The 21,503-nt window shown below is 34.2% G+C and overlaps 1 protein-coding gene across 2 annotated transcripts in view; it reads left to right on the forward strand.

Moving 5' to 3' along the window:
* FER (FER tyrosine kinase) overlaps window positions 1-21,503 on the forward strand; it is a 414,242-nt gene that overhangs the window by 120,707 nt on the left and 272,032 nt on the right. For both annotated transcript variants that reach the window (XM_008056755.2, XM_008056756.2), the window contains one exon: window positions 6,320-6,509. In XM_008056755.2, the coding sequence (XP_008054946.1) occupies window positions 6,320-6,509 (190 nt within the window). The remainder of the gene's footprint in view (window positions 1-6,319; window positions 6,510-21,503) is intronic.

The following is a 21,503-nucleotide window of genomic DNA, read 5'->3' on the forward strand; positions in this document are numbered from 1 at the left end:
GTCTATCTTCTCTCTTATGACCTGTGGGTTTCGGGTTTTGTTCAGGAATTGGATGCCAGTTCCGATTTCCATGAGGGTATTTCCTTCATTTTCTAAGGTTCTTATGGTTTGAGGTTTTACATTTAGGTCTCTGATCCATTTGGAGTTAACCTTTGTGCATGGGGATAGATAGGGGTCCTGTTTCAATCTTCTGCATGTGGTCAGCCAGCTTTCCCAGCACCATTTACTGAATAGGTTCTCCTCTCCCCAGTGGTAGGTGGTGGGGGCTTTGTCGAAGATGAGTTGGTTGAGAAATTGAGGTTTTGCTTCTGGAATCTCAATTCTATTCCATTGATCTATATGTCTGTTCCTATACCAGTACCAAGCTGTTTTGATGATTGTAGTTTTATAGTAAAGTTTGAAGTCTGGTAATATGATACCACCTGCTTTGTTTTTTTTTGCTGAGGATTGTTCTGGCTATTCTTGGACGTTTGTGTTTCCATATGAATTCCTGTGTTGTTTTTTCTAGGTCTGAGAAGAATGTTGCTGGTAATCCAATTCGTTGTAGAGTTACTAAAGGGATGGCTCTAGGCTCTCTGGTTCTCCTCCCCCAACTGTCTCCCTAGGTGATCTCCTAAGATGACCCATTTATTACACTCTTTCAGATTTCTTTTCTGAACTCTATGGCCATGAAATCAATTGCCTACTTGATATGTCTTTTTGGATGTCTTAGAAGTACCCCAAATTTTCCTTGTTTAAGGGCTGAATTAAAATCTCCTCAATACAAACCCTGTCCAATCCACCATAACCTAGTTCACTCTTAGTATTCCTTATTTCAGTGAATGGCAACATCATATATGTATTATGCCACATTGAGTATGATAAATTCTAGAAGCCCAGCTTCTCTCATTTATGTTATAGCTTTTATTAAAACATGGTATTAAGTTTTTATCTTAGTCACTTTGGCCTGTTACAACAAAGTAGTATAGACTACGTAGCTTAAAAAAGAGCAGAATTTATTTCCTATTGTTCCAGAGGCTGTAAGCGAAATTGCGTGCCAGCATGATTGGGTTCTCTTCCACACTGCAGACTGCTGTCTTCTCATTATATCCTCATATGGCAGAAAGAGGTTGAGAGAGCTCTCTGGGAACCCTTTTATAAGGGGACTCATCCTGTTCATTAGAGCTCTAGCCTTATAATTTAATTACCTCCCCAAATTCTCCACCTCTTAATGTTGTTCAGTTGGGGATTAGGACTTCAGCATATTAATTTTGACAGCATACAAGCATTCAACCCATTGCAATATCATCTTGGAAACGAACCTTTAACAGGAAAATTTGAGTTATTCTGGGCATTCCTTTACTAAATCTGGGAAATTTTCAACGTTGCATCAACAGAAGATTCTATTTGAATGATAATACTTATCAACTATTGCACATATAAAATTAAAAGAATTATCTTTTGCTTTTCTCTATGTGTGAATGAATTTCTTCACATTTACAAATGACCAAGTGGCTCTACTTTGTATAGTTTTGCAAATACACACATTGTGAATGACCCTTATTTTAAAACTAAGTGTATATAAAGACATACGATGGAACATGCTGAACCTCTCACCAGAATGTCTGACTATATGTTGTTGGAGGAGGTAATCTTTAAGAAGTTATGAGATTCTTTGAATTTTTGGCATTTTTTGACTCAAACCTTTGCTTCTCTTTTCATCTACTTAATAGGTGTGATTATGTTCCTCCATCTACATTTTATTTATCAGGGTATGAGTACAGGCATTACGTTAATAGAGTAGTCAGTAATAATGACTGCACATCTACTAGGTGCTGTGAATACGATGAGAGATAAGAAATGCATGGTCACATGTCTCATGAAGCTTACACTTTTGAGGAGAAAGGCCGATACAAAATTTTAAAAATTACCAATTTTGATAATTGCTATGAAAGAATGGAATAAGATAGAAGAATAACAGGTGAACACCTATATAAGATAGCTGGTCAGAGGTCTCCTAGGAGGTAGACAAGGTGCCCTGCGTGTGAGGTGGTGGTGGGTGGTCTGTTCTCTATATCCAAATTTTCCTCTTCTTATAAGGATAATAGTCATGTCGGTTAAGGACCCATCCTACTCCAGTATGACTTTATCTTAACTATTTATATCTGCAACAACCCTGTTTCACATTCTGAGATCACATTCTGAGGTTTCAGAGGTTAGGACTTGAGCATATCTTATTGGGTGGTACAATGCAACCTATAACCATATAGATGCACCACAAAATGTTTAGTTATTCATCCTTTAAGGACATCTGGGTTATTTCTAGTTTTGTATTATTGCCAAAAAAAATGTGCTCTAAAATTCACATACAGGTTTTTGTTTGAAAATAAATTTGAATTTTTGTGGCGTAACTGTCAGAGTACAGTTGCTAATTGTATGCTAATTGCATGCTTAATTTTTTGTGGCTTTACTATTATTATACATTTCTACCAGCAATGTGTGAGTAATCCAGTTTTTTCTCATCCTCTCCAGCATTTAGTGTTATCATTGTTTTTTAATGTGTTCTAGTAGGTATGTAGTGATACCTCATTGTTTTAATATGCAGTTTCTAATGGTTGATGTTTTGGAACAACTTTTCAGTGTACTTGTCATCTGTATATCCTGTTTTAGTGAAATACCTGTTAAACTCTTTTGCCCATTATCTGGATTTTTAAAAAAACTTTTGAACTCTTTACGTATTCTATATACTAGTCCTATGTCAGATATGTGATTTGTTAATATTTTTCTTTCAGTTTGTAGCTTGTCTTTTCAATTTCTTGACAAGTTCTTTCTGGAACAAAGTTTTTTAATTTTAAAGAAGTCCATTTATCTATTTTACCTTTTATGAATTTGTGCTTTGGTTTCAAGTCTAAGGATTCTTGGGCTAACTCTAGATACCAATTTTATACTATGTTTCTCTAAAAGTTTAGTAGCTTGAAATTTTACATTTAAATCTACGATCCATTTTAAGATAATTTTAAATTAAAGCAACTTAAATTTACCATGTACATACTTAAAATTTTCCAACTTTTATTGAGGTATAATTGATAAATGAAATTACATAAGTTTAAGGTGTTCAATGTGTGATCAGATATATGTGTTTTGTGAAATGATTACTACAGTCAAATTAATTAACACACCTGTCTCCTTACCTAGTTACCCTTTGTTTGTTTTACTTTTTGGTCAGAACGTTTAAGCAAATGTCAAATATACAATTCAGTATTGTCAACTGTAGTCATAATTCTGTACATTAGAGTCCCTGAACTTACTTATCTTGTAGTTGAAAGTTTGTTCCTTTTGAACAACATTTCCTATTTTCTACCTCCCTCCTACTCTGGTAGCTACTATTCTACTCTCTGTTTGTGTGAATGCAACTTTTTAAGATTCCAAATATATGTGAGATCATGAGGTATTTATCTTTCTCTGTCTGACTTATTTCACTTAGCCTAAAGCCTTCAAGGTTCATATGTTGTTTGCAAATGTCAGGATTTCCATCTTTTTAATGTCCAATTAATATTCCATTATATATGTAATATATTACATGTTATACATTACATGTTATATTATATATTATATGTGTAATATATAACATGTATTATTGTATACATTACATGTTATATATTACATATATATCTCACAATTTCTTTGTTCTTTGAAGATAATTTTCTGTATAAGATAGAGACTTTTTATATAAGGCGTGAGACTTAGGTTACAGTTTAATTTTTTGCATATGTATGTCTACCTTTTTTTAACACCATTTATTTAAAAGAGTATCTTTGCTGTATTGAATTGTTTTTACCTGTTTGTCAGAAATCAGTTGGGCATATTTCTGTAGGTCTATTTCTGGGATGCCTAGGCTTTCCCTTCGCCAATACTTGTTGGGAGGAATAGGAAAAATATGTATGTCAGGGGAACCTAAGACTACCCCGCCTATGTTTGGAGATTTGCTAGAAAGTCTCAGGGGACAAGTATATAATTGTTCTCAAGACTAAGACTTATTCTAGTGATGCAGTACAGATATATAGCCATATTATTAGAGAAAAAGACTTAGGCAGAACCTGGAGGAATCTACTTTCAGATTTCCTTTTGCCCTCTCCTTTTCAAGTATGGTCACACATAGTACACTTGCTCCCCAGCAATGAAAATGCCCAAACATGCATATACTTGAAGATTTCTTTTTATCGCTTTATCTATTTAAAATTGTTTCTTATACTTTTGTCATTGCTGTGATTTTTTTTTTTTTTTTTGATAACTATGAGATGAAAAGAAGAAATCCTCAAGATGCTTTAGTGGATACAATCTTTTCCGGGACCTGGTCCTTATAAATTTAAGTTCACAAAAGTTATTGATTTAAAAATCAACTTTCTCCCAAGAGACTGTTGAGAAATCAAAAGTGCCAAATTGCTATTAAAAAAAAGCAAACCAGCATGAGTTTATCAAGAAATGTGTATGGATTTAGAACACAGGTCACAGGTTTTTAAATGATTATGATATGTCATAATTACCATTTATTGATTTCTGAATTCTGGACATTGCTAGGCTTCTTATAAGTATTCTTTTTTTTGAGTCAGAGTCTCGCTGTATTGCCCAGGCTGGATGTGGCCTCCATCTCCTGTGCTCAGGCAACTCTTCTACCTCCACCTCCCACGTAGCTGGGACTACAGGCATACTTCACCATTCCCAGCTAATTTTTGATTTCTGTAGAGATGAAGTTTCGCTATGTCATCTAGGCTGGTCTTGAATTCCTGGGCTCAAGCAGTCCTCCTACCTCAGCCTCCCAAAGTGCCAGGGTTACAGGCATAAGCCACCATGTCTAGCTTCTTACAAGTATTCTTAATCAGTAGTTCTACTTTTCCCAAACTTTGTCCTGTTCTCTACCTTTTGTTAGGACACTTACGTGAAACTTGCTACCAGTCACTGAGTTTGTATTCTGCTCAATTAGATTTGAGCTTAATTTGAGCCACATATTTATAAATAAATCTCTCTTAGTGTGGGTTACTTTTGCCTACAAATACTTATTCAGTTTGTGTTGAGCCTTATAATCTTCAGCTAAGAAGATAAAATTTTCTGACCTTATTCTTCAATTCTGATACCTACCCTAGTTTATAATCTGTTGTCTCGTACTTTTTAATAACTTTCAGTGGTGCATGACACTTTTAAGAAATTATTATAATATATAGCAGGGCATGGGTTACATCCAGAGGTGTTCCCTACTACTACTCCCTGCAGCATTCATGGGGGTGAATTAGTATGAACTTCCATTGAAGGCAGCCTTCATCTTATCCCTTGATAAAATGTCACAGTAAGGCAATATACAACTTCTGTAGTTCTCTAAACGGGGGATGAGGACATCTACTGTCTTTGTATTAATGTTGGAAAGATGTGGGGACTTAGGTTTTGCTCAGTCCCTTGATCACATCTCAGCCCTTAGTCTTTGTCATAAATCCTTTTCTTGACTTGCAACCCATGGTACTCACAACATATACAAGCTCTATGCCCAAGCTGTCCCCTTGATTTGATTTATTTTGCCCTAAGCACAGATCTGATCCTAGGTATATTGCCTTTGAGATTTGAAGTAAAGTAAATCTCAGGAAGGTAGGGTGTTAGTCTGCTTCTGCCATTTTAATTCATTTTAGGCTCTACATTTTTGGACTGAGGTGTCTGTACTCCGTGAAGGATATAGTTTAGCTGTAAAGTGAAATGAATGTCATAGATTATAATGTATTTGAAAACATTTTGAGATTGACTTTGCCTCCAAATGTTTCCTTCTATTTTGTTAATGCTAACATTGATTGGTTTTTAATTAATTTTTTTAAGAGACAGGTTCTTGCTATATCACCCAAACTGGAGTGCAGTGGCAAAGTCATAGCTTACTGTAGGCTTGAACTCCAGGGCTCAAGTAGTCCTCCTGCCACAGCCTCCTGAATAGCTGGAACTACAGTCGTGTGCCACTGTGCCCGGCTAATTAAAAAATTTTTCTTTAGAAGAGATGGGTTCTCTCTATGTTGCCCAGGCTGGTCTTGGACTCTTGACCTCAAGGGATCCTCCCACCTCAGCTTTTCAAAGTGCTGAGATTATATTCATGAGTCATTGTGCCCTGCCTGTTAATACTAACATTTAATAAATATTGAGGTTACTTAAAATCTGTTTAGTTTTATATTTCTTATGATTCTGAAGGACTCTTATAAAGAAGAAGATGAAAGAAAGCAAAAGCATAATCTGCACATATATAAAGTTTCCTTTCATGTCTTTATTTCTTAAATAAGTCGAAATCATTTATATTTAATTTATTCTCTTTTAGTATTGTGCTCTTGCTAAGCCAAAAACAGACACTTGAAGAGCTGAAACAGTCAGTCCAGCAGCTGAGATGCACTGAGGCGAAGTTTGCAGTACAGAAAGAATTACTAGAGCAAAAAGTTCACGAAAATGATGGAAAAGAGCCACCTCCGGTAGTAAATTATGAAGAAGATGCACGATCAGTTACATCTATGGTAAGCTAAAGAGTAATCCAATGAGAAACTTTAAAGAGTAGTGTCTAGCTAGTAAGTGAATACAAAAATTAATTCCAATTTACTATAACAAAATATCATTGTTAATATGTAGGTCCTATTAAACTTGTTTGTAATATGCAGGTCCTATTAAACTTGTTTGTAAATGCAAAATAGACTTGTCAGTCACCTTAGGTCACCTGGAGAGCATTTTCAGAAACCACCTGCAGAGTCAGAGGAAAAAGTTCTTTTCTTGCCTTCAAAACTGGAAAGAAAGACTGCAGGTGTATTTATTCCTGGGAGACAGCAGGAAGTTAGGGTGTTATTCTTAAGATAGAAGTAAGAAATTTTGAGACCCACCTGAGCAACTTGGCGAGATCTCATCTCTACAATAAATAAAAAAATCAGCCAGGCGTGGTAGTGCATGCCTGTAATTCCGGCTACTCGGAAGACTGAGGTGGAAGGATTGCCAGAGCCCAGCAGGTCGAGGCTGTGTTGGCCAGAAGCAGCCACTGCACTCCAGTCTGGGCGACAGAGTGAGACTCCAACTCAAAAAAAAAAAAAGAAGTAAGAAATAAGGAGAACTCTGTTTATTACTTTTTTCTTCATAAGAGTAGTAGAATCTTATTTACCTAAGATTAGTGGTGTGCTTATTGCTTTTACAATACACAATATTTTAAAAATATTCTTATTGACCAGATATGATCCTTAAACTTCAATAAATATATTCAGATTCACCAGCTTGAAATTACACTTATTTTATAGTTTTACTAACTGTTTAAGAATGCCTAGTATAAAATTCCTTTCCCTCCTTTCCTTGCTTCTTTCCTTCCTTCCTTTCTTCTTCCCGCCCTTCTTCCCCCTTCTCCCCCTCTGTTCCTCTCACTCTTCTCCTGCTTATTGTCCTCCCCTCCCTTCTCTTCTCTCTCACTCTTTTTCTTTTTAAAGATCTCTCTCTCTCTCATCATCTACCTATCATCTATCTATCTTTAATCTAATCTAATCTAATCATCTGTTTGTCTATGTTGATGGTTCTTACCAAGAAGCGCCCCCACCGCCCCAGAAAACATTTGAGTGTCTACAGTTTTTTTTTTAACTTTACAACTAGTGTATGCTATTGGTATCTAGTGGGTAGAAACTGGTGATGCTGCTAAACCTTTTAAAATGCACAGAACAGGTCCTCCCAACCACAATTTACCCTGCCCCAAGTGTCAGAAGAGCCTAGGTTGAAGGAGTCTGAGCAATTAATATTTTTGACATTTTCTGTGGGGAGCTGGATATAGTCCACAGACAGAACTATTATAATTATGCTATAGCTGATATTTTAGTAATTTTTAGTTTATGTGGTTCTAAATAGTATGGTTTGATTGTTAAATGGATTCTAATGTATAAATGAATATGAAGTATTTAAACTTATTGCGGCCATTGCTATTTTTGTTATTAAATGAGCCATATTAATTGAGCATATCATTTGTGAATTGTGGATCTTATGAATCCTTGCTCTCCTTTGCTGTCCTATCTATAAGGATCTTAGCATATATGCCTACGACCCTATTAAATGTCCTTTCTTGTTTTGCATTTCTTGATGACTATCTGGCATATGCATTCTTTCACAGAAACTTCTGAAATATTTTTCTTTTGCTTGGCATTTGAATATCTTATCTGGAATTCTTTTGTTCTCTGAGTGTGTTTTATAACATTTCCCTGTTTCCGTACAGGTGTCAAGTTGGTTATTTAAAGACTTGACTTGGTGGCAAATTGACTAAATCCAGTTATCAAATTTATTTTAAGTATCTTTATGTGCAGATAACCCTGTTGGCATTATTATGATAGAATAAAAGATAGTATTCAAGTTGCTAGATGATAGCAATTCCCAGTTGATAATTATAATTAAAAATGTGGCTTTCAAATTTAAAATGTTCATTAATTCTTATTTTATTAAGTATTTGTGATCCTTTGGAGTTCAGTTTTTCATATTGTATAAAAGCTTTGTTTAACAAATGAATTAAGTAATGTTTCAGAGAGAATGCGTGAAACAGTTTAAGAGAACAGATTGCTTTCTGGCACCTTCATGCTCTTCTCTTGTGCCTATTTATCAAATGGTTATATTATCTTGTACATTTTTTACAAAATGATGTAACATATTTCATTTTATTCAATTCCTTTTAAACTGTTGAAATGCTAATTATAAATTATATCTTATCTATTTATTGAAGCAATGCCTTTAGTAAATCTTTAAAAATTTTTACAGAAGGATATTATAATATATGTAGTTAAAGTAAAAAATTAAATTTTAGAAGACAGGGCATCCTCCAAACTGATGCCAGTTAATGAGACTTTACAGTATCTTTTCAAAGCAAGTGGAAATATTAGCAATATATAGTTCTCAAAACTTAATAATACTTCCATAGAGGTTAATAAAATCTTTGCATAATTCACTTTTTTCAGTTAATAATTAGAATATTACTTTTTGGTTTACATGGAAACAGAAAAATAAAGTTTTAAATAATTTGTTTTCCCCCAAATGACTGCTTTATGAATAGCATTACAAGAAAAGCCTGGAATTAACATGAGCATTTCTGTTGATATTCTTTCTTTATAAGTTCCATCTTTACAAATAGTGTAAAATTTCAACAAGAGAAACCTAGTTGAATAATGGAAGAATTGGAAGAACTCAAAATTAAACTATGATATCATGGAAAATTGTGAAAACTTGGCCTGAACATTTCGGCCTAAACATTTTTTAAGAGTAAGAGAGACAATGAACTGTTCTACATGATTGTAGTTAATGGCAGTGTTAATGAAAACACTGACTTTTCAGTGGCAAATATTTCCATGGAAGAGTTGTTTAAGGGACTGTACCATTGAGATGGGCCATGCGTTGTATATTCTTATAAGAATTCCAGATGATCAGATGTGTAATCAGGTTTGGGTTGTATAGTCAGGTTCTTACGTCTATTGATGTTTATTTCAGCTCTATATTTCAATGAGAGTTAAAGCTTATTGCTGTGGTTTGCATGTTTGTTCCCTCCATAGCTCATGTTGAAATTTAATTGCCATTGTAACAGTATTAAGCGGTGGGATCTCTGAGAGGTGATTAGGCCATGAAGGCTCTGTCCTCATGGGTAGGATTAATTTGCTTATAAAAGGGTGAGTTCAACCCCCTTTGCCTCTTTGCCCTCCTACCATATGAAGCCAAAGCGTTCCTCCCCTTTGGAGGATACAGTGTTCAACAGTCCAGTTTGAAATTGCACACCTGTCTCTTACCAGATACCAAATCTGCTGGCACCTTGATCTTGGACTTCCTAGCCTGCAGAACTGTGAGAAATAAATTTCTGTCCTTTATAAATTATCTAGCCATAGATATTTTGTTATAGCAGTATGCAATAGACTAAGATACCTTTCAATTTACAAAAATCTAAAAAACTTATAGAGGTGGATATTTTCATCTCTGTCAAGATAGGTTATCCTTCTAGTGTTATCTTTTTTCACATAATTTTGGCCAAAATGCAAAGGAGAAAATGATACATTTTAAGTATTGAACAGTAATTCTTTGTTTTCTACAGTTATTTTTTAGTAAAGCAATATTTATTGAGTTCCTATTATATGCTAAGCACGTTTCTAGGTACTTGAAATGTATCAGTGAATAAAATGAATTAAAAAATCTCTTTTAGAGGTTACTTTCTATAGTGGATGGCAGTTAATAAATAAGTAAATTGCATATAATGTTGGAAAATAATTGCCAAGGAGTGAAAACAGAGCAGGATAGATGATTGGGGATCTAGAAGGTCAGAGGTTGGGACCCAATTTTAAATGCAGATTACGATAAGCACCATTAAGAGACATTAAGAAATAAATTGTTCAAGTCATTTGAACAAATACTTGAAACAAGAAACTTGTAGGCTACTTAGAATTTTGGGAAATGAGCATTCTAGTCAGAGGATGCATTCATTGCAAAGACTATAATACAGGTACATGTCTGAACTGATTAAGGTATAGCAAGGAGGTCTGAGTGAAGGGAAAGGTAAAAGTATGGGGAATGAGTTTAGGAAAGTCATGAGGAACAGATCTTGGGGCTTAGATTATGACTTTTTTCTGAATTAAGTAGGGAGCCATTGGTTTGGACGGTTGTGACAGAGGAATGACATGCTCTGACTTTTGATTGAAATTAGATCACTGTGGCAACTGTGTTGGGAATATACTTAAGGGGAGCAAGGATGGAAGAATGAGACTATTACAGTAACCCAGGTGATAGAAGATGACATTTTGAGCAAGGATAGTAAGCCAGAAGTGTTTAGCTCCTGAATATATTTTGAGGTTGAACCCATGAGATTTCCTTTGGATGTGGGGTATGAGAAAGAGGAGTCAAAGGTGACTTTTAGATTTTTAGCTAGAACACTGGAGGAATAGTATTGGTTTTAAGTGGGATGGAGAGATGATACATAGAGCAGCTTTGATGAAGAAGATCAAGACTTTAGTTTTTCTTTCCAAAAAGACAAGTCAGAAAAATATTGGGCATTTGGACCTGAGTTCAAGAGTATGATCTGAACTGGGTATGTCCATTTTAGAGTTATAGACAGCAGATAGTATTTAAAACCATTTGACTGTAGGAAGTTACCAAATGAGAGAGGACAGAGAAGAAAAGAACAAAGATTGAAGTCTGAGGTACGTTAAGAGGTCTAGGAGAAGAGAAGGAAACTTCTTCACAGAAGAGACTGTGCAGGAGAAAACAGTGAAAGAGAAGCAGATCAAGAGAATCTGGTGTCCTGGAAGCCTAGTGAGGAAAGTATTTCAAGGCAGAGGTAGTAATGAATTTATTAAATGTTATTGATGGGTGCAGTAAGGTGGGAACTGATAGTTCGGTATTGGAGTGAGTTAGCAACACAGAGGTCATTGCTGAGCAGTTTCCATGGAATAGTGGAGGTAAATACCTGATTAGGATGGCCCTAAGAGAGAAAGAAAAGACAATAATTGCATTTAGTGAGCATAGAAACATTTTTCATGGATTCTGCTTCAAAGGCATAAATTTGGAAATATTGGAGTATTTCTTTACTTGAAATACTCCAATATTTCTGACTGTTCAAGGTACAATCTAGCAGAGAGGGAAAAAAATAATCATTTTGAGAAGAAAGGAGATAATTGAGAGAGGATAGGATCTAGTACCGAAGTTGATTAACTTTAACATTGGTACAGTGATTGACAGGCAGGATGGTAGTTCTGGAGAGATGGGTAGATATGGCGGTGACAGGGATTTTATGAACGTTCTCTTCTGATTGTTTTGTGTTCTCTGTGTAGTAGAGTCAAGGTCATGGGCTGGGAGTGAAGATGTGGGAAGAAGTATTGAATGTTTGAAGAATGGAAGACAGTGTGAAATGAACTCCTAGGTGAATGGAAAATGTATGGACTAGGACAATATCATGAGATTACTGGGTAATAGTAAGAGCTCACTTAAGATTGCAGTCCTGTAGAATACAACCAAGAATATATGGTAGACTGCATAGTATTGCGATTATGAGTTTAAGATGACTTGTTAACATGGTTGTATTTTGTTTTATTTTTTTGACCAGGTGTGTTCAGCCACCCTGGCATGATGCAGATTAGATAGAGGGTTAGATTTATGTAAAGCTTTGGGTATGCTACATAAGTATGATGGTTTAAGTAAGAGTGAGGCAAAGGAGGAAGATGCATGTACGAAAGTGATTATAATGACTGACTAAAGAAATAAAGCTGCGGAAGAAAGAGAGACATCTCCATCAAGAGGAGAATGTTAGTTATAATAAGTGGTAGTATCAGTTCACAGGAGCCCCAAAGTGATCAAAAGACAAGTTATAAACATTTAAGTGTAAAACTTTGAAAGATTATGCTTACCTTCCTGATGTCAACTTAGAATTTAAGAAAAATTGCCTTTTGAAGATAGGTTGTTAAATCAGTTGATGGTGACATAATAGGTTAGTTACTTTAAACTCTAAATTTTTGAATTCACCATTTCATCTAGCCAATGACACTAAGTGGATTTAGTAATAAGAGTGAAACACCTTTAAAGATACACCTGTAAGGGAACATAATGAATTGCTTCATGTCTACCACAACAATAAAAAACTGCCATTTGGTAAACCTTAATATTTTATTATTTTTAATACAAACAGAGTCTCACTCTGTTGCTCAGGCTGGAATGCAGTGGCATAATCATAGCTCACTGCAGACTCAAACTCCTGGGCTTAAGGGATCTTCCTGCCTCAGCCTTCTGAGTAGCTAGGACTATGGGCACCTGCCATCACATCTGGCAAATTTAAAATTTTTTTTGTAGAGATGGGATCTTACCATCTTGCCCAAGTAGGTCTCAAACGCCTCTCCTCAAGCGATTCTCCTCCCTTGGCCTCTCAAGGCACTGGGACTACAGACGTGAGACACTGTGCCAGGTCTTTAATAATACTTAAAAAAAATAATTTTGATCTACTAGTAGAGTAACCTTTAAAAATCTTTAATCGTAGTGTTACCTTATTTACAAAAATTCTGCCTTACTTTCCCCAACTTAAGAGAGTATTTCTAACTCCTGGAAAGATTAGTCTTTTCAGTTATACCCTGAAGGTTATAGACTACTAGAGGGGAATAAATTCATTTGAACTTTGGCAGTACTATATTAAAGAGGAAGAAATGAACTATAAAAATACATATCTTCAGTGCATTTAGAGAAAATATCTTTGAGGCTATTATAATTTCTAAAGGGGAAGTATAGTGATAATTTATGGAAGGCCTTTCTAACTACTAGTAATATTTATTCTGCTAGGCTGGCAGTAGTACAGGTCTGAATTTTATATAATTGATTTGATCAGTTAGATTAGACAAGTTCTTTGTTTTCTCCGTGCATGTGTTTCACTAGTTTGTGTGATGTTAAAAGAAATGTTCCAAGGAGGAATGAGTTCCAGAATTTGGGTCATGTAAGGTGAAGCCAAAAGAAACAGTAGTATTAACTGCAAGAATTTTCTAAGCCTTTGTTATAAGATACTCAAGAGGGGAAATAGTGTATGGAATGCAGTGTCTCTTAAAATATTGTCCCAACCCCCTTTCAGAGACTGTCTTGATGACCATAGTACAATGGAGCATTCTCTGGGAAATGCTGAGTTAAAAGATATGTTCTTCTTTCTTGTCCAATTGGGATAATGACAGACTAAATGTATAGATAATTCTGAAGATATTTGCATTACTTAAGTGGTCTATAAACTTCAGGATTTTTTAATATAGTACTTTAGTTCTAGCTCTTAGGGTTTTAAGAATCTGCCTTCTGGGGATAGTTAGGAGGGTGAACTCTTTGTTGGCTGCTTTTGGATAGTGATGAGAACATCACAGTTTTTAAATATCTGAGTAAACATCAGCTGCTATCTTTCCTATTATATTTATTTATTGATTAAAAACATTTTATTCATTTTTTAAGCTGTCTAGTTAAAAGAACATAGGACGTTTTCAATCTTTTTATGAATTGAGGACCTGTACTTCCTTTTCTCTCCAGTTATTTTATTTTATAACAACATATGCTTTGGACCAAACATATAATAATTTTTGTTGAAAGAATCTCCTTTATATGTCAAATGTATCTAGTACTGATGGCACCATATAATGACTTTCTACTTAAAAAATATGTTTATCCATTCTATAAGATAATTGCCTTTACTTTGTTGTTTCTGAAATTACACATTTTGTTTCAACTCTTTTGCTAGAGTAACAAACAACATATTTATCTTCTGCATGTCTTATTGAGTTAGTTTTGCTGAGTTGAATGGCAATATCAGTAGAATTCTATTTTGTTACATTTTAAATCAACAACATATTTGATTTGTTGGCTAAAAATTATCTGTCATTATGACTCAATAGTAATCTATTTTACAGTAGTCTGTTATTTCAGTTATATGCTTAGAACACTAAAAGGAACTGAAATAAATTGGGGCATTATATTGACAATTGAAGTTTTATCTGCTTTCATCATTAGGCACATTTTCTTTCTTTAATACCTAAAAACAATGTTAATTCTAAGTCTTACCAAATGGTAATACACTGAGGAAAGTACTAGACTAAGAATCAGGAGACCCAAACTGAGCTTTGTCTTGCTGTGTAATCATTTTCCTTAACTTTTCTGAGTTTTCTTTTTCCTAGAAGAAGGAAATTAATATATACTTAGTTTGTCTTACAGGATTTCTATGACACTGAAATAAGATGATGCATATGAACATATTTTATATATTATAAAATACTGTTAAGCCGGGTGTGGTGGCTCAAGCCTGTAATCCCAGCACTTTGGGAGGCCGAGGTGAGAGGATTGCCTGAGCCCAGGGGTTCGAAACCAGCCTAGGCAACTTGGCAAGACCTTGTTTCTACAATTAAAAAAAAAAAGAAAAAATTAGCCGGGTGTGGTAGCACGTGCCTATAGTTATGGATACTTAGAAGGCTGAGGTGGAAGGATCGCTTGAGTTCAGCAGGTCTACACTGGATTGGCCGCTAGTGTCCCACTGCACTCTAGCCTGGGCAATGGAGTGAGACTCCGACTCAAAAATAAATAAATAAGTAATAAATAAATACATATATACTGTTAAAGATAAGATTCTATTTTAGTTTTTCTAATAGTACACTTTAGTCACATGTAAATGATACTTGCTAATTTCTTTCTTTTTTTTTTTTTTTTTTGAGTTGGAGTCACTCGGTCGCCCAGACTGGAGTGCAGTGGGCCGCTCCCGGCCACTGCAGCCTCGTCTGCTGGGCTCCGGTGATCCTTCCACCTCAGCCTTCCGAGTAGCCAGAATTACAGACATGCGCTACCACACCTGGCTGATTTTTTGATTTATTGTAGAGATGAGGTCTCGGCTTCCCAGGCGGGTCTTGAACCCGCGGGCTCAGGCAATCCACTCACCTCAGCCTCCCAAAGGCGCGGGATTACAGGCTGAGCCACCGAGCCCAGCTACTTGCTAATTTCTTAAATTTGAATTGTAGATTTTTCTGTAGGATTTTCTTATGTATTTCTTGTTTGTAAAGGCAAAACTTTAATTAATTTATTTGACTAGGTAGCATATGCACATGTACATGGGTCCAAGTATCCTTTATTAGCTTCCCAGTTTGCTTCCTCAGAATTAACCTTCCAGAAGCATTGTGATATGCCTCCTGTTCTTTTTGTATAAATCACAGAGTATACGACAGTAATGTTCTGTATCTTACTTTTTAAATATCTCTTAGATGTCATTTTATTAGTGCATATACAGTTACTTCATGTTTTTTATTTATTCATTCAACACACACATGTTTATTGAGTGTCAGGTGTCAGGTACCCTTTTAGGTTCTGGGGATGCAACAGTGAACAAAATAGACTTAATTTTTGGGCCATCATGGGTCTTTTACTCTAACTGGAGGAGCCAGTCAATAAACAAACAAATGCATAGTATGTCAGGTGGTAGTAAACTCTTTGGAAAAATATATAGCAAGATTAGGGGAAAGGAACACTGGGAGGTTTTTTTATTCATAGTGTGTTTAAGGAAAGCCTCCCTGGTACAGTGTGCAAAGATCTGAAAGAACCAAGATAGCAAATGATGAGCCTGCCTGGGGTGAGAATATTCCAGGCAGTGGAAAGAGCCAGTGAAAGGCCCTGAGACAAGAATTGGCTTCTTATGGTGTTCCTGAGGAGAGAGAAATTAATAGGAGATGGGCTCTGAGAAGTAATGGGCATTTTGATCATAAGATCATGCAGACCCTTGTGAGACTAAAGCGCTAACTTTTATAGAGAAATGAGAAATTGTTGAACATTCTGAGCAAAGGAGTGGCATATTTACATGGCGTCCAGTCTTCTGTTATTATAAAGACAGCTTCAGTGAAAATTCATATAATTTTATTATGTGTATAGTAAGATACATTTTAGATTTTGTGCAATTTATATACGTTGAGATTGTATTGTCAAAGTAGTATACAAGTTTTCGAACCTGAGAGCAATGTCAGTTGTAGATATTACTTATTATTTCAGTTTTGTAGATTAGTAAATTTTGCTCTAGCTTTTATGTGGCATGAATTTTACTACGCTGAACTTTCAGTGTATGACTAGACCATTACTATTATTAAATACTTCTGTGGATCTGATACCTAAAGTATATTTACAGGGGTATGTTATACTTTATATAAATTAGATATATAAATTTCTAATTTATAAAACAGAGAAGTTAGAAAGTTATTATGATTATAATCATTTTACAAATGATTCAGGTCAAGATTCATTTCAATAGTCATTTTCTTTTATTCACATAAATGAAGTCATTTTATATAAAAGGTTAGTCAGTGGATGATGCCAGAGACATTCTTTTTTATTAGACCACAGAATCTTCAGTGTTGGGGGGAAAAACATCCCTTAAAGTTTCATAGTGTTTTTCAGTTTGTATTTTGACTATTATCTGTGCTCATATTCATATGCATGTGCAGGGAATAGATAGGCCAAAATGAGTAAGTGAAAATTAGCCTTTTCATTTGGTTTTGTAAAGTGTACATATATATATTTCAAATTTGTCCTTTTGATTATGAATTTCTTAATTTCTTAGCATAAACTAACTAGCCAGGGGTAATCTAGCCATAGATGGATATAATAGAAGGAGAGAGAAGAAAAAGTTAGGTAAGAATTAAAATCTACTATGATTAATGCAAATAAAAATAATCACTCAGATTTATTCATTCAGTCATTTGTTGTTCAACGGTGCTTAGTGATTACTTATTACCTGAGTATTATGTAGTCGAGTTTTGTGGAAAAGATGAGTCAAAGACAGAATAGATGTAGACATGGCTATAGGTCTTGGTGGGGGTGGGGGAGATGAATTAGAATAATTGATTTAACAGTTAATTGAAAGTTGGCTGAATTTGACTTATGTGTCTTTGTACATTAAAACGTTTTTAAAGATTTAGATGTTTAGCAGTATTGAGATATATACTCAGCAAATATTTATAGATGGAATGAATAGGAGCACAGAATTTCAAAGACAAGTTAAAATTGATGTCATTATTTTTTAATAGTTTAAATGTTAAAATTAGTTTTCATCATACGCTTCTTGCTTTCTGAATAATTGTATGGCAATAGTGATCTAATGGGGTGACAAAATCTGGATTAGTTACAGAGATAATGACTAATGAGTGATTTTGGCAGAATAATTGCTCTAGAGAGAGCCTTAGCTTTAGAGCCAGACTTCTTAGGTTTGAATTCCTGGTCTATTACTTAGTATGTGTATGGTGTAAGACAAGTTATAGGACTTATACTGCCCTCATTTCCTAATGTGTAAAATGATATCACAGTTTTACCTCATTCTTGGGTTTATTTTGAGGAATAGTTAAGTTTATACATTTAAAATGCATAGAATAGTGCCTGCCACTTAGTAAATGAGTACTGTCTTTTTTATAACTATTTGAGAATTATTTGATTAAATATCACAAAAGCAATAATAATTTAATGTGTATTAAATTATTATTGGTCTTTGTTCCTTATTCTTGATATTATTTTCTCATTAAACATAGATCTTGCCTCTTAAAAATGCAAATTATTAATGTTTAGATGATAGATAAGCACATTGGAGATTTAGTCTTCTCTGCATTTGAAGTATTATTCTTTGGCTATGCTAGAGTAGAAAATATACTTTTTAAAAGTATCATGTAATTAACTTATGACTTATGTATTGCCTCTATAATAGGCCTTTTATGACATCAATTGAGTTGACCAGCTAATTTTTAAAATAATATTTTTGGTGTTAGTAATTTAACTACTAGAAGTCTACTTTTTTCCTTCTCATACACTATTAAAGTTTATGTTTAAAATTTTGCATGAAGCAATTTTTATAAAAATAGCACATAATCAAATTATTTCAATATCAGTTTTCTTTTATAGCTTAATTTGAATGAAAAAATCCTTAAGCACAATTTTACAACATAAAATCAACATTTTACAATTATTTATTCCTTACTAAAGTAACATTTTTCTTTCAAATTTGAAGTTATGAAAAATGGAATTAACAGCTTTTGATACTCATATTGCTTCCTTTTGACAATTCTTGCTTGCTTTTATGTGATACCATTATTTTATTCATTTTACTGGTTAAAACCTGGTTAAAACTGATTAACCATCTTTCTCTTTGATCCTTTTCTGTGTATTGTTCAAAGGCTATCTTTGTAACAGCAAGGTAGAGTAAAAAAGATGTGGGAATTAGAGTCAAGCTATCCTGAGTTTAATTTTCTTTGAGTGGATTTGCACCCTTCTAAACTTTATTTTCTTCATCTGTAAAATGTGGTTAATAATATATACCTTATAAGATTGTTACATGAATGAATTTAAAGTAAAAGGACACTATATAGCCCCATACATAATTAGGAAGGTGCTAAATCCTCATTTGTTTTTTTTCCCTTTTCTTTTTCCCCTATCTCCATTTCTCTTTTCCCTTTTTTCTTTCCTATCTTTGTCCCTCCTTTTCCTTCTCATTAATCACAATTCACCAACTTCTATGAGTATCTATTATGTGCCATGGATTGAGGCATCCTGGAGTAGTAGATGGGTCTCTGCACTTATAGATCTACATTCAACAGGAAGAAAATTGCAATAAACCAAGGCTTGTCCAGAAAACATCTGATAGAATTAAGTGCTCTGATGAAATTGATAATTAATATTCCTCAGGCTTCAGTCTTCAACCCTCACCCTTCAGTACTTTTTTTTTTGTATTCATGTATCTGTAGATTCTTTTTTCTGTCATGATCTAAACATCAATCAATGACTCCCAAATTTGAATTTTCAAGGAAATTGGGAATACTGTACTACTACTCAACATAAAGATAAAATGAAAGCAGATAAGTTAAGGGTCTTATGCAGAAATGTTAAAGGCAGTAGAACATTTTAGTTTATTGAGAACAATTTAATGTTGTTTACAGTCTGATTACGTTTTCCTTCTTTGATTTTTTTTTTTTTTAATTTTAGATTAACCGTTTACCTAACTGATAGAGGTAGTATTGCCTGGCATTTATTCAATGTTAATTAAAAAACAAAAAACATGGGACTATGATACTATAGGTTAATGCAGATACATTGTTTGAAAAGACTGAAGATAAATTTTATTACTTGAAAAAGATAAAAAGATATTTCAATAAATGTCTAATTTGCTATAATAACTGTTAGTAAGAAAATTGGTAAAGAATTTTTATTGATAAATGAATGCAATTCCTTTTTTCCTCCTATACAGTAGTTTTTTTTTTTTCTCTCCCATAAAAAATAAATCAACCAAAAAGTAATTACTTGGCACATAGACCACTGTAGAACATGTTCAAGTCATTTCTTTACAATTTTAAAAAATCATTTCCTTCAACCTGAAGAAACTTATTTCAATCTTTATAATTTGCTTGCTAACCTCTCTATTAAACTGAATAGTATTTGTCTTAAAATTTATGTTTGAAGATGTTGTTTTCTGGTCTTAATTGACTGCGCATGTAGAGAAGGATTTATGTGATTTTGTCTCTGAAGTCTTTTGTCTTGAATTTTGAAAATTATTTTATGACATATTAATTTATTTGATTGAAGGGTTTTATCAAGAGAATATGTGAACATTATGATTTATTGCTTAATTTGCTACCTAATGAATTTTAAGTCCTAATAATTTTTCTCTTTCATTATACTATTCTGCAGAAAATTGGTTCGCAGTGTTAGTATTTAAAAGATTAAGGTTCAACTGTTAATATTTAAAATCATTGGTTTACTTTATAAATCCATGATGAAAGATAAGATCTTAGACTAAGGAAAGGTTTTCCTTGTCAGAATATATCTAGAGATCTTTGAGAGTAGATGCCAGATTTTCTTGAAAGTTCTCAGAGTTGCCTTAAAAAAAAAAAAATCATTTGCTCCTTAGAAGGAGAAACAAATTATTCAGAAAGAATCAGTTACATTTCTACTCTGTATTTAGCCGTGTGGTACATGCTGTAGGGGACTATAAGAAGAATATAAACAAATACAGATTCTTTAATTTGCCTTCTTTTTGGAACTTGAATTAATGTCATCATACATGTGATGTTAGAAAAAACACATTTGAAGAAGTAGAAGGGTACATTGTTTAAAACCACATAGTTAAGAAATAACAATGTTCAGATAGACTAATAGAGAAGAATACTTTACTCAAATGAGCTCTTACATATGTCCGTATATACATATATGATCTTAATACAAGGGTATTTTAAGGAAAAGAAAGGATTATTCTATGTGTTGAATAGATGTCAATTCAGATCTTAAAGCCATGCTATATAAAGAATACATTTCAGAGGTATTAAATATGCAAAGAAGTATGTGAGCATTTTTCTATGTTGGAAAATAAACTGAATTAGAATGCAGGATAAAAATTGGGGATATATGTGCTGTAAATATGGCAAAAAGATTAATGTTTGTAAATATATAAGTAAATCATCTGAACTGATTTATTAAAAAATGCACCAATTAAAAGTGTACAATGCCAGGCTCAGTGGCTCAGCCTGTAATTCCAGCACTTTGGGAGGCCGAGGCGAGTGGATTACCTGAGCCCACGGGTTTGAGACCAGCCTGGGCAACTTGTGAGACCTCGTCTCTACAATAAATAAAAAATTAGCCACTGCACTCCAGCCAGGATGATAGAGTGAGACTCCAACTCAAAAAAAAAATAAAAGTGTACAAAAGATAAGAAATTCATAATAAAGTAAATATAAACTTTAGTAACAATTGTAAAGAGAATTTTCAACTGCATTAGTAGTGAAAATAACGATTAAGAGAAGCAGTTAAACCGGGTTCGGTGGCTCAGTCGCGCTTTGGGAGGCTGAAGTGAGTGGATTGCCTGAGCCTGCAGGTTCGAGACCCGCCTGGGCAACTTGGCGAGACCTCATCTCTACAATAAATCAAAAAATTAGCCGGGTGTGATAGCACGCACCTGTAGTTCCAGCTACTTGGAAGGCTGAGGTGGAAGGATCACCGGAGCCCAGCAGGTCGAGGCTGCG

Source organism: Carlito syrichta, unplaced genomic scaffold (genome assembly GCF_000164805.1).
Source record: "Carlito syrichta isolate Samal-C Ts95f unplaced genomic scaffold, Tarsius_syrichta-2.0.1 Scaffold302457, whole genome shotgun sequence".
Lineage (NCBI taxonomy): Eukaryota > Metazoa > Chordata > Mammalia > Primates > Tarsiidae > Carlito > Carlito syrichta.